This window comes from Pseudopipra pipra, chromosome 4, assembly GCF_036250125.1.
Source record: "Pseudopipra pipra isolate bDixPip1 chromosome 4, bDixPip1.hap1, whole genome shotgun sequence".
In the NCBI taxonomy this organism is placed as follows: Eukaryota; Metazoa; Chordata; class Aves; order Passeriformes; family Pipridae; genus Pseudopipra; species Pseudopipra pipra.
In genome coordinates, this window is record NC_087552.1 from 49746222 (window position 1) to 49759005 (window position 12784).

At 38.5% G+C, this 12784-nt stretch overlaps 1 protein-coding gene across 3 annotated transcripts in view; it reads right to left on the reverse strand.

The window, feature by feature from the left end:
- The window catches only part of ATP10D (ATPase phospholipid transporting 10D (putative)), a 45112-nt gene that overhangs the window by 14874 nt on the left and 17454 nt on the right, over positions 1 to 12784 (reverse strand). For all 3 annotated transcript variants that reach the window (XM_064652886.1, XM_064652885.1, XM_064652887.1), the window contains 9 exons: positions 12522 to 12607; positions 11221 to 11327; positions 10358 to 10489; positions 9440 to 9567; positions 9042 to 9294; positions 5688 to 5923; positions 4845 to 5033; positions 2202 to 2814; positions 686 to 792 (listed from right to left, as the gene is read on the reverse strand). In XM_064652886.1, the coding sequence (XP_064508956.1) occupies positions 686 to 792; positions 2202 to 2814; positions 4845 to 5033; positions 5688 to 5923; positions 9042 to 9294; positions 9440 to 9567; positions 10358 to 10489; positions 11221 to 11327; positions 12522 to 12607 (1851 nt within the window). The remainder of the gene's footprint in view (positions 1 to 685; positions 793 to 2201; positions 2815 to 4844; positions 5034 to 5687; positions 5924 to 9041; positions 9295 to 9439; positions 9568 to 10357; positions 10490 to 11220; positions 11328 to 12521; positions 12608 to 12784) is intronic.

The window sequence follows — 12784 nt, forward strand, 5'->3', positions numbered from 1 at the left end:
ACCCTGCGGGTTCCTGGAGCTGCCTGCCAGATTTCTACTTAGACGGAAGGCAGCAGTCCATGGACACAGTATTCTCTCCCTACTGCTCTTTAACTGCAGCACTGAGACAGCCACAGAACCACTGCACAGCTGAGTACAGCTCGATGACTGTGCAACTACACAGCTTGTTCTTTCACTTTACATAAGGCTTTGTAAAGAGGCTTCTTGCCTGTTTCAATCCCTAAGGAAATTTACTTCTGATCAGCTTTGAATTTAAAGTGGAATCTCAAAACATCACTTAACTTGTGCATCTAGAGTTTGTAACATTGCAAACTGTTTGTGACATCCAATAAAACAGGTGTGACTTAATTTGTTTTCTGTGCCTGAAATTCCAACCAGGGTAAGATTCGCACAAGGAGGTCTGCTTAGGACTCTTAAAGAAAAATCAGAGTATTTAACAACCCCTGTTTCATAATTGGGCTGTTAAGCTGCTTGATCCTAAATTGACAACAACTATGGCAATCCAACAGAAGTCAGGAATTGATCTGGGTTATCTTACAGATTCCTTCTGAAAGAACATAAGGATAAACAAAGTGGGGCAATGGAAGAATCTGTTTAGAAGCTGTGATGTTTGCTCCACTGGTGATACCTCTCAGGCTGGTCACAGACTGCAAACATTCTTCAAAGTATGTATTAAAAGGAATACCTTCTTAGCAATACACAGAGTGCGCAGTCCTCTTCTGGCATAGTCATCCAAATGCTGCTGAGTTCTCTCTTTAATCTTCTCTTCAATTTCTGAATTATTAGTACATGCTATCACACAAAAAGAAGAGAAAGCAAATTAAACATGTTTGTTTAGGCTAAATTTTGTGGAAAATTTTGAAGGTCTAAATACATTTTTAAAACACCAAAATGTTTAAACTTTTAACTATGAATGTATCTTCATGTTTGCACCATGTGCTGTCTCTATAGTGAGCATGCAGTGCACAAGCATGCACAAGCAGTGCAGATGAACCCATCTGGTACTGATACGTCTTTGCTTTGTATCAAAATCTTTTTCTAAAAAAAATTATTTTCTAAAATGAACTGGGCCACAAATACTCAAGAAGCTTTACTGTCACTGGTCTAGTGGGAGGGACCCAAAAGGGCAGCTACTGAAAAGCTTTGATAAAAATAACTGTTAAGGGGTGGACTATTCAGACAGGCATTCAATTCACCTAACTTCGGAGATGCAAAAGTTAGGTTCCAAGTTTACCTTGAGAAACAAAGTAAGGAGAGGCACCTCAAGAATGAAATTACTCCCCGAGTAAGATGAAAGATTTTGGAGGTATTGTATCTGTCCCATTGCCTACAGAGACTTTTTGTCTAAACTTTAGATGGCTTATGTTGGGCAAGTTAAAATCCACTCTTGAAACTGGAAACATTCCTCTTCCTTATGCATCATACAAACCAAACTTCCTTTTGCAGAAAGCAAGCCTTTAAATAATTCCTTTATATTACTTTTCAAACCATAAAAACAAACAAACCCCACCACCACTTTGGAACATCTTCTGAACTTAAATATACTTAGGTATTTATTTCTAATATACACAGGTAATATTTTCTCTTTACTCCCTTCAGTTAAAAATCAGTGACCATTTGCTATGGTGTACGAATAAGTCAGAGCTTAAACAACGTGCATGGTGCATCCCTCCTGTGGTCCATTCAGAAACATTTACCTCCACACAACTGGGCCCAGCAGATATTATTATTACATCTAGAAACACAGAAATAATGAGTGGCTGAGGAAAAAAAAATCAAAACGCACTGAGAGTTGACATCTGCTCCTGACACCTCTCTCCAAAAGTTGAGAAACGCTAACACAGGTAAAGGCTAGAGAGTATCTCATTCTAATAAACACTACTCACTGTGTAGCAGAAGCCAACTCATGCAGATGACCTTACTTTGCAACTGGAAATACTTCAGTTGGCTCCAAAGGGTCTGCTTAAGACACCACTAAACCCTTTGATTAACAGTTGCTTCTCTCTTTGCAGTTCCCACACCAGCACACAGCACAGATATATCTAGGTGACATGCAATGCTACCTTTCCGGGCTCCCCACAAGAACTGTTCACAGATAATACTTCTGCTTGCTCACTTGTCTCCTCTCATGAATCATGCCATCTTTCACCTGTACTGAAGAATGTACAAGGTGAGCAAAGAATTACGAGTTCTACAGATACCTTCAGATGCAGTTCTCAACAAATCCATCATGACTGAGTCTGCGCCTTTTGTGTACACCACCACTTTGTTGGAGACCGGATGCCGAACCACCACTGACATCCTTTTCCGCAGTGAATCAAAAGGCAGGATATGCAGAAGCTGAAACGTTAAAGATCCCAGACCTGCAAAGTCCACAGTTACTTGATCTGGAGTCCTAGACTGTAAAACGCATTTATAAGCCCTGGCAGCGTGAACCAAAGCAGCTTCATCCGGACTCTCGGCTTCATAACATAGTTTAGGTAAGGGAGATAACTCAATAGATGACACAGCACTGTTGGGTTCACAGCCAGCTACATTCACCATATCTAGTTCCTGAGGCACTTGGGAATTTTCTGGGCTGTCAGTATTGTGAGGTTCACCAGCCCTTTGAGCAGCTCCATCTAAAGCAGGTGAGGCCAGTTTCATTCTGAAAATAGACAGTTTTCTCACAAAACTATTGGGGCTTTCAGATGATGACTCCTTCACACTTGGAAGTGGGGAGGAACTCAGTCTCCGGACTGACAGCCTCTGGAACATTTGCCTGATATCCTCAAGCGATTTAATAGGCATCCTACCCAGTGAAGAGACTCTCATCTGGAAAGGAATAGTTAGAGAAAGCATTTACGTTAAATTCTTCATATTTTATTATATTAAAGAAGGACAGCTTACAAACTATGTATGTTTCTTAATGAATGCAGTATTTTAAAATTTACCACAAGTTTGACTGCCTGTATTAAAGATGGGCAGTTCAACTAAACATATAAACACACGAGTACACTAAACAGCTCCTGTAAGCTGTAAAAACACTTCAGGTCTGAAAATTGGATGTGTTTCAAGTTTGATTCATGACTCTACACAATACATCTTTTTAAAACTTTCAGTAACGAAAAGAGTTAGTATGACATTGTAACTTTTAAAAGTTGTGGCAAACTGAACTGAACACTTTAATCCTTGTTCTGAATTAGAAGATATTTGTGAAGAATAAACCAACTCCATACCCCTCACAGTAACTAGCTACAAGAATTGCTAGAAACACAGTACCTTATCAATACTTTTTCAATGTTTTAAATTAAAGGTCAGTTCCTCTTTCCTCAATGTTACAAAATAATTGGCTTTCTGTTACTTAGAACAGTTAGTAAGCTGACAGCTTACAACAGAGGAACAAGGCATGCAAGGCTGACTCCTTTGTCACTGCTGTTGAAAAGCTAAGAATGAGTTACCAGAAAACATGTTCTTTTGCCACTGAAAAGCATAAATTAAGGACAGACTCTGGCTTCAGTTCTACCACCACTCCAGCAAGTTGTAATGTGTCTCCGTTCAACATCATGGAAACAGAGACTAGGAACATCACCCCTCCCTAACGCAACACTGAAATTTGCTATTGCCTTGAGCTCTTTCATTCATTCTCTAATTGTGAACTCAGAAACTTCGTGCCACATTGCTCTTCTCAACCTTCCTACCAGTGCTTGGAGATCTTCTACTCTGCTAGCAATTTATTCAGAAATATCTCCGAATATTTCTGAATATTCACCTGTACACTCTCACCTGTATATTTTTCTTCATCGCATTTAAGGAATAGCTAACTATAAACTATGAACTCAGGTGCCTCATCCACACATGGACCTCTAGGCTTCCTATGACACTTTCTGGGAATGCTTGGAAGCACAATAAAATACCAGGCTTATTTATACACAGGAGGTAGTTCATACCCTACAGGATATGTTTTGGGAATGTCTCCAGCCATCATTGTAGGTTCACTGCCTAGATGGACACAAAAATCTAGTCCTTCACATGCCATTAATATTTTTTTCAAAAGACAAAGTGAACAAATGGAAATCACCAAAGAATGGGGGAAGGAAATCGAAGTTGAACTTGAGAATTATCCTGCAACACAGTCAAAACTGGTAAAAAATGGGGTTATGAAAATCCCACCCTGAAAAAAACCCAAAGATTTGAAAAAAATAGTAGTATCTTTAAATATAAAGTTAGATTGTGTGCTCTGAAAACAACGAGTAGTCACTCCAGATTACTGAAGCAGGACAATCTAGCAAATGCACCGTCAATACAAGGTGAGACCAGTTTGTCACAATGTAAAGCATTTTTTCTTCAGATTAATATACTTAAAAAATTGATCTTCCATATTTTTGTTGAAGCTCTATTTGAATAGTCAGGAACAGGGAAGAGTGTTCTTAGTTCCAATATTCTGGGAATCTCCTGAGATTATTCTTATCTTTCAGCCAAGAGTAACCTATTTGTAAAGGTAGCCTAAGTGTTGGTGTATTCTTAAAGGAAGCTATGCCCATATCTAGGAAAAAAACCCAGATTATAGAAAAAAGTTACAATGGCAATTCAATCTCAAAATTTTGTCTTGTAAAAGTTATGAACAGTCTATACACAGAAACAAAAAGATGGAAGCCAAGTTACCAACATTGTTTTATACATTAACTCATTGCACTCTGTAACTTTACAGTAATTCCCTTCTTTTTCTAACAGGGCAAACTAAGAGGATAAAAGGATAATTTTTTTATTGTCAGTTAATTGTTTTCTTCCTTTTGTAATCAAACCAAAATGGAGTTTGGTTATTTGTAAATATGGCCAAATAGCCAAAAGTGAAGCCTTCTTACCTTCTGACGTGGCTGATGGGGGACTGAAACCACAACAGTATTACAGATTGCCAGAGCAAGAAAGAAGTCAGTGATGTACATTGTCTCCAAAGATAACTTGCTGCTAGCTTCTTCTGACTGTTGATAGGAATGAAAAGAAATTTGACTGAACTTCTCCAGCAGCTGTGTGTCTGGTATAACATCCGTTTCCTATTATGAAATGAACAATGTCCATTAGGTTATAAGATTAATCTCAGTCTCTGAAGGTTAAATCAGTTACAGAAGAATGAATGAACAACTTCCCTCCTGTGCTAAGTTAGTTATACTAGGAAACAGAGAAACACTTTGGTGCTTTCACTGCCTTATGCTAGTCTATTGAAAATGGAAAACTTCATGCCCAAAGAGGTAAACAGTAAGGTCTTAGTTTACAGACACTTCTACAGAGATTAAGTATGATGAATGCTATTTAGACACCTTCAGGTACAGAAGTAGAGTTTTTGCCTCTCATAACCTCAAATAAATATTGATCATCTAGATATTTCCTATTAAAAACAAAAGAAAATTCTAGAAACTTCTTAAAATAAAAGAACAAACTGTTATTAAGATGAAGTTGGCAATTTCATCTGGAGTGGTCATGGACTCACAGCAGCAAGAACCAAAGCATAAACCTTCATGATTCAATGAGTATCTGCAATGTCAGGTGCAAATAGGATGCTGCCAAGCCATCATGACAGGCTCTGATTTTGAGGGGAGAGAGAGGGGATTTCTTAAATGACAAGTACTCTTGATCAAATGAGGGTAAAAAGATACTCCCTAATGAGTTACTTCAGAAATTTAGCATCAAACCCAACAGCTTTTACTTACAATGGGACTGCTGAAAGCCATGTGTCCTGAGTGGGGACCACCACCTGCTCCATCTTCCCTTATGAATGCAGGGTAACTACCAGACAACTGGTTCGAAGACTTTCTGTTCAAAGGTTCACACACAGCTCTGCAGTTGTGCCTCTGCCATTCTGACATATGTGTTGCAGAGCCACACTGACAATCAACCGAATCCTCGTGCTCTGAATCCATCTCTTGATAGGATTCCAACCTCTTTGCTAAGGAAAGGGAAACAAAATTATTGTTCCATGAGCAAAAAGAAACTTGTCTAAAACACTGCCTAAAGGTTCAGGAACTGAAATTTTAAAATAAGGAATTTAATATATAGTTAAGAATAATCCACCATTAATCCACAACCTGTAGGAAGCCATCACACTGACTTCCTGTTTGAGACACTGCACTTCGAGAGCACTATTCCACTGGACTGAATCCAGAAGAGGAAGCAAGAATGACGAGGTTTCTAGACAACGTGTCACATGGAAACAATAAAATTAGCTGGAGTCACACAGTCTTCAGAAGGGCACACTGATGGGAACCAAATAATAGTCTTCAAGTGAAGGGCAACTGCACCACAGATACAAATGCGGTTCTATGCCCCACGAATCTAGATAGGAAGGTCAGTGCTGTAAAGAACCACTATAGCAAATGGAAACACTCCTATGCTATCATGTGCTTGGTCAAGAACATACCCGAGTGTTTACACTGGAGCTCTCAAACAGTGTTTGATGACATGTCACAAGCTGAAATCTGAATCCAGAAAGCACTGGATCAGTGTACACTATTCAGGTTTCAACGTTTTACCTCTCACTGTGAAAACAGCATGCAATGAGCATACACTAGCAGTTCAGTACCTAAAATCCACAGAAAGCATGGAAAAACTGTTCTGAGGACTGTGCATTGCGTATTTATTTCATTGAAGTATGAATACAAACAATGGCATCCTAGGAAAAACAAAACATTAACACACAGACTTATCCAGCAACACCTCTAATTCCCTATTTCTTTCTTATTTCAAGTGGTAGCTACTGTACAAGAAAAAGTGAAAACTGTAATATTATTCTGTTTTATGTAAACATAAAACCTATCCACAGTTCAGTCCCCAGCTCTGTTGCTCAAAATGAGATGGAAATAGGTTTGTTATGTCACTTGTGAGTCCTTTTCCTCCTAGCAAAGCACAGGAGCTTAGCTATGTTCCAGAAATGAGGTACCAGATTTGCTACCCTGTTAGGTTTTCCATATTTCCTGTTGTCTTCTGTTTCTGGAACATAAATGAAAGAATCCTCTCATCTTGCCATTCTGATGAGCCAAGGAAAGCAGAGAGACCAGAGCTTACACCTTCCTTTGGAGGCCATCTCCCTATTGTCAACATGAAATTAGTAATGTAATTCTTTCAAAAAACAGATAGATGGGAACGTAACAAACTGTGGCTCTCCACAACTACCAAATACAATATCCCATTTGAGGCATTGATACCTTTTACTAGAAAGCAACACCAGTGACTTAGTATGTGTTTGCAGAGGCAGGTTTGGACAGCATGCCCATTCCATTATGCTTCTAGGCTGTTGAGAAGAACTGCATGCTCTGTCTGAAGTAACATGTGGCACCTCTTGTAAAACCACACTGCTCTACTGCCACGGTGCAGACAGAACACCGCATGGGGGCACCTCTATGGAGGACTATACTGAATCACAGGCACTGCTGTTGTGTGCTTCCCTCATGTGCTCCCTTTACCCTGGGTCATAGATATAAACACAGAGATAAATGTCCAGACTAGGTGGCTTGTATGCAAAAGACTGTACTGTGTTGCACTGCAACTCTTACCATGTGTAGCAGGAGCCTTGCAAGCAGCAGCTCTATGCAACTGAACAAATACAAAGCAGGGCTAAACCACAGGACCTACCAAGATTTCATAAAGTGATTTTCAGGGCTCATATAATTTCTAATTTGTTAGGAAGAAACCTATGCTTATTCTCCAGGAAAAAACCAGGGTGCAGGAGGAAATAATTATGAACATAACTAACACACTAATAATTTTGGAAGATAACTCTATGTGAACTACACAGAGAAGCACATGTAGACATACTTTTCCTGGCACACTGAGACCTGAATCAGCTACAGTTGCATCACTCACACTACTGCTTGGTTTCTCTTCTGAGATACTTTTCCTTCCTATAGGAAATGCTCTGAAAATACATTCTACTTCTTATCTGAGTTATTCATTCACCAAGTTTGAGACTTAAAAATATTTTTTTCTCACTTTACTGTAGTCATCCTTCCCAGTACAATCATGCAAAGCTAAAGAATTATCTGGACAGCCACACCATAACATTTTCAAAATATGTGCAGAAATTGCTGTAAAATTTGTTTGCAACCATCTGGTCCTGTGACAAAAGGAGGGCTGAACTGATTCACTGCTGTGGCCAGCAGGGTGTGCCTTTTGCTCGCAGTTGTGAGCAGCTCTATCTGGCAGCAAACCCACCAATACCACAAAGGGAGTTTAATACACAGCTGTGCTTCACATGTCCACCTGTCAGCACCTCCCCTTTGATCTCATATGGAATGCTTGCATTGCCCACCAGCAAAAGAGCAAAGGTCTGCAGCCGCTAATACTTACACATGGTAACCGTAATAAAAACTCCGTGGTTTTATATAATTAATAAAATAGCTAATTAAATAATTCGTGTCACTCTGCCCAGTTTTCTCTTGTGTCTGGAGTTGTATCTTCTCCTGGCTCCCATAAGGCTTCAAGCTGGCTCTCATGGTATGTATACTGAAAGATGGTACACTTCTAGACAATAAGATAGCAACTATCTGTTAACACCACCTGGTAAATTTTTGGCTAACAATAAACAGGCGTGTGTAAGATATAAGTAAGAATACAACAGTCATTTTTGATGGAGGTACTTATCTTTGCAGCATTAACACACATATGGACACATGTGATTGACCTGTACCTTAAAATTACTGTTAAGTAATGTATTAATACTGTTAAGCATGTAATTCATTTATGTTACTGTATCCTCAAGGGCAAAAGTATGTTGAATTGCAGCCTTAAGATACACTATATAAAGCTGGTACACTGCTATGTCAGTCAACAGTATGTTTAAACCCTAAATGCTACTTAAGCACTGGCACTCTAGTTGGGGGAAAAAAAAAAGAGAGGAAAGACTAGATGGGCAATTTTCCAGTGTTCTGGGTTCTGAATATTTCAAGGAGAGAAACAAAACATAGTAGTCATGATTTCTTCCAGAGCAAGTAAAGGATATTACATTCATGGTATCAAAATGGTATCATGTTGGAAAAATGACCCATGTGAACACAGGTTTAGTGTCTTACCATTTTCCTCATGGCAATACTCCTGTCCTGCAATGCTGCATCTCCGAAAAACCATTTTATTTTCAGTGAGGGTTCCAGTCTTGTCAGAGAAGATATATTGAATCTGGCCAAGGTCTTCAGCAATATTCAGTGCTCGACACTGAATAGTTGAATCTGTCTTCTCATGGTAAAAATCAATGTCATTCTGTATTAAATAGATCTGTCCCAATTTGACAATTTCGATTGAAACATAGAGAGAAACTGGGATCAAGACCTGCCAAAATAAAACATGGAGATTAAATAAAACCAAAGTCTTTGGCCAGTTACAAATATAAAGTAGCTCTACTGAAGCCTAAGAGTTACTCAAGGGTATAAATGAGATCAGAATATGACCCATGTTCAAAGCAGACTAAAGTTACCTGTAATAAAATTATCATCGTCCAGAACATATAGAACCCTGCTAATACTGGAGGAACCGATTTCCCATCTGGCTTGGGGATGTTAATAAAAGGTATTTCCGAATACCTGGTTAACCAAATTCCATGGCCTTGAAAATAAGAACAAGATAAAGTGAGTCAGTTGTACGTAAACTGTATCACAGTTCAGGGTCGTTGTGGTACCTGTTACACTCTGCAGTCCTTTCTAGGTTTTTAAACTACCATTTTCTTTCTTGTTTTTTTCTTCAACAGGAACCCAAATATCAATGCATAGAAGAAATACCTTACATGCATTTCTATCAACAGCACATCTATACAGCATATCTCAGAACTAAGGAAATATTAACTACACAAACACTTCTTTTCCCCAAAAAAACCCCTCTGGCAATTAATGGCTATCCTTGCTTGTTCAGGTTTTAGTCTACCTGTGAACATGTCATCATTATTAAGTATAGTCTGAAGAAGTATTTTTAAACATATTTTAAACACCTTTATGATCTGTCAGAAAAGTTAGTATGTTTAGATACACTCAAGGTCACCATTTAATCAATCCCTAAAATATCAGATCATTACAACTCTAGTCACGCTAGGTCTCTCACCTCAATGTGTACATCACACATTATCTGAAAAATCCCAAGAGAAAGTAGGAGTTCTGCAGAGCGGTAGTGAGAGAAAAGAGAAATCAACCAGAGAAACAGGTTCCAGACCTAAGAACTCACATCAGAAATATACTTCTTGACCACATCCCAGATTAAATATGACAACATGAACTAAAACCTGGCAGCATCCCCAATTTTTAGGGAATTACACATGGATAAAGACTGACAAAATGAATCAACCCCAAAATAAAACACTAAGCTGAAAGAGGAAAATAGTAGGAGTCTGGTGATTCTCACTTACCTATTGCTCCAGTTAAACACATCAAAATTAGAAGTAGAACACACCAAAGAATATCAGTGTTCACTTTTCTTTCCAATTTACTGCGCTTGTAATGAGGGCCGTTGTTATTCAGCATGGCTTTGGTTTCATGACCTGCAACCAAAAAACAGGTTGAAATTCTCTGATGACAGGTATCAGAACCACAAGTGCTTTATATTTCTAAAGCTCTGGGAAACAGAATATTTCTATTGACAAATATTTGAACAGTGATTATAAATACGAGCAAATTAATTTCTCATACAATGCATCAATTCTGTTGTGAAGAAAACTGAACAAGCTAAATCAAAATCTGTCATGTGTACATCACCTTTTGTCACTAATGTTCCTTCCTATAGAAACAACCTCATTCTTGATCCCTCTATATTATTTCTAGTGTTTTCTACAAAATCCTACACCTCTGTTACAACTATCTGGCTGGATACATCATATTGATTAGTTTAAAAACCTCTGCCCTTTGATGCAGAACACTGAAGAACAGCAATAGCTTCAGTTTCAGATAAGAAAAAAATCCTAAGCAAGCCAAGCATTTCCATGTTCACTTCAAAACCTGGGTTTACCATTGCAACTAATAGTTAAGGACAAGGGCCTGTTCACACACAACAGATCTGTTCTTCCAGTAATAATTAGGCATATCAGTTTTTTACATTGTTAAATCATAAGCAAACTTCCCCCAGACACGAGTTCTTAACATTTCTAGCTACAGCTGCCTTTTGCTGGATTCAAGCTTTTACTCTTCCAATTCCACTTTGCATGATACCGTTTTTTAGGGCACATAACCATCTTCTGTGCAAGGCAATCTGTGAAAGCCAGGGTGGTTCACTAACCTGCATAAACCACTATGCCTACAACAGCTTCTGTGTTTCTTACTGTGCATCCTCGCAGGAGTAAGTTTTCCTTGCTGAGAGCCACTCGATCCTTGTTTGAATGCTCACTGTAAAAAAAAGCACATCATGTCAGCTGTAGGACTCCAGCAGTTACAGTCAGGCTTTGCAAAACCACTGGGGAGTAGATTTCCCAAAGAAGCTGCTATCACTGACCCCCATTCTGACATTACTGATTGGACTTTTCAAAGGAATGGAGTAACATGCAAGCAGATCACCCTTGAAAATCCAAGTATGAAGGCACTGCATTACAATTTTCTTGTGTTTATAAGCCTAGAATTTGCCAGCTGTCATATGAGAAGTAGGCAACACTATTGAAAAGAGATCCAAGACAAACACTGGAAGTTTGAAACCCTATAACTTCTACTTGGATTACCAGCATCAGAAAAAATTTGGAGAAAATAGAAAATACGTTTAAAATTCCATTTTAAACATATTGAGAGCATCATCACTCCTGTGGTATACTTTCAGTGCAGGCAGGCCCCCTGTAAAGGTGCTTCCTCAAACTAAGATTTATACATATTTATTTATCTTCTCAAATATCTAATGTGTCAGTGTGTAAAGGGAAGAATATAGACATAACTCTCAAATCCTGAAAATCAGTTACCCCATAAAACAGCACTTTGTTTTCCTACTGTCTACAGAAAATCATAAACCTGTAAGAATCATAGAATGGCTGGGGTTGGAAGAGACCTTAGAGATCATCTAGTTCCTTAAGGTTCCTTCCAACTCTAACCCTGAAGAAAAACCCTAACCCTAATCATGAACTAAACCTGACAAAAAAACTACAGCTAGGCACACTGGTGAAAAGGAGTTTGATCAAGTGATTGATGGTTAAAGGAAACAAATCAGAGCAGGAAGGGAAGCCAGTCCTTTTGATTTCCAATTCTGAGCAATGCAGTTTTGCAATCAGGCCATGCTCCAGATCAAATACTGTAGAGGTCACACATTATGAAGGGCAGATTTGAAACAGCTATTTCAAGTATGAAATACACAATTGCAAAACAGCCTGAACTAAGATGTTAAAAATATTCAATAGAAAATAAAAAGCATCAGTTCACAATCTGCTGCTCAGAAAACCCCTCTGGAGCTCTATCTGTTGGGCTGCACTCAGAAAGGTAGTGGTGCAAACTGATTTCTATCTATATTGTTATTTTTTAAAGCAAACATTACAAACTCTCTGAAAATTAGTAAGAATGAGAAAGCAAAAGACAGTAGTTTAAAGAGCCATCAAACATACTTACACAAAGCCTCGGAATCGACTGAGGTTGTTGTTAGGACTTTCACACTCTATTCTACTGGAAAATTTCTCTGGATCAATTTCAGAGACCTAAAGCCACAGGAACAAAAAAAAAAACCCAAAACAGAACTCAGACAAAATGAGATAGAACTTAAAAACATCATAAACTCGTAGGTTCAGATATTGCTATCTTTGAAACTGTAGGTTGTGGGTGGTGTTGATGGTCTCCTACCCTGCATAAATCAGACTTACAAATCATAGAACGAC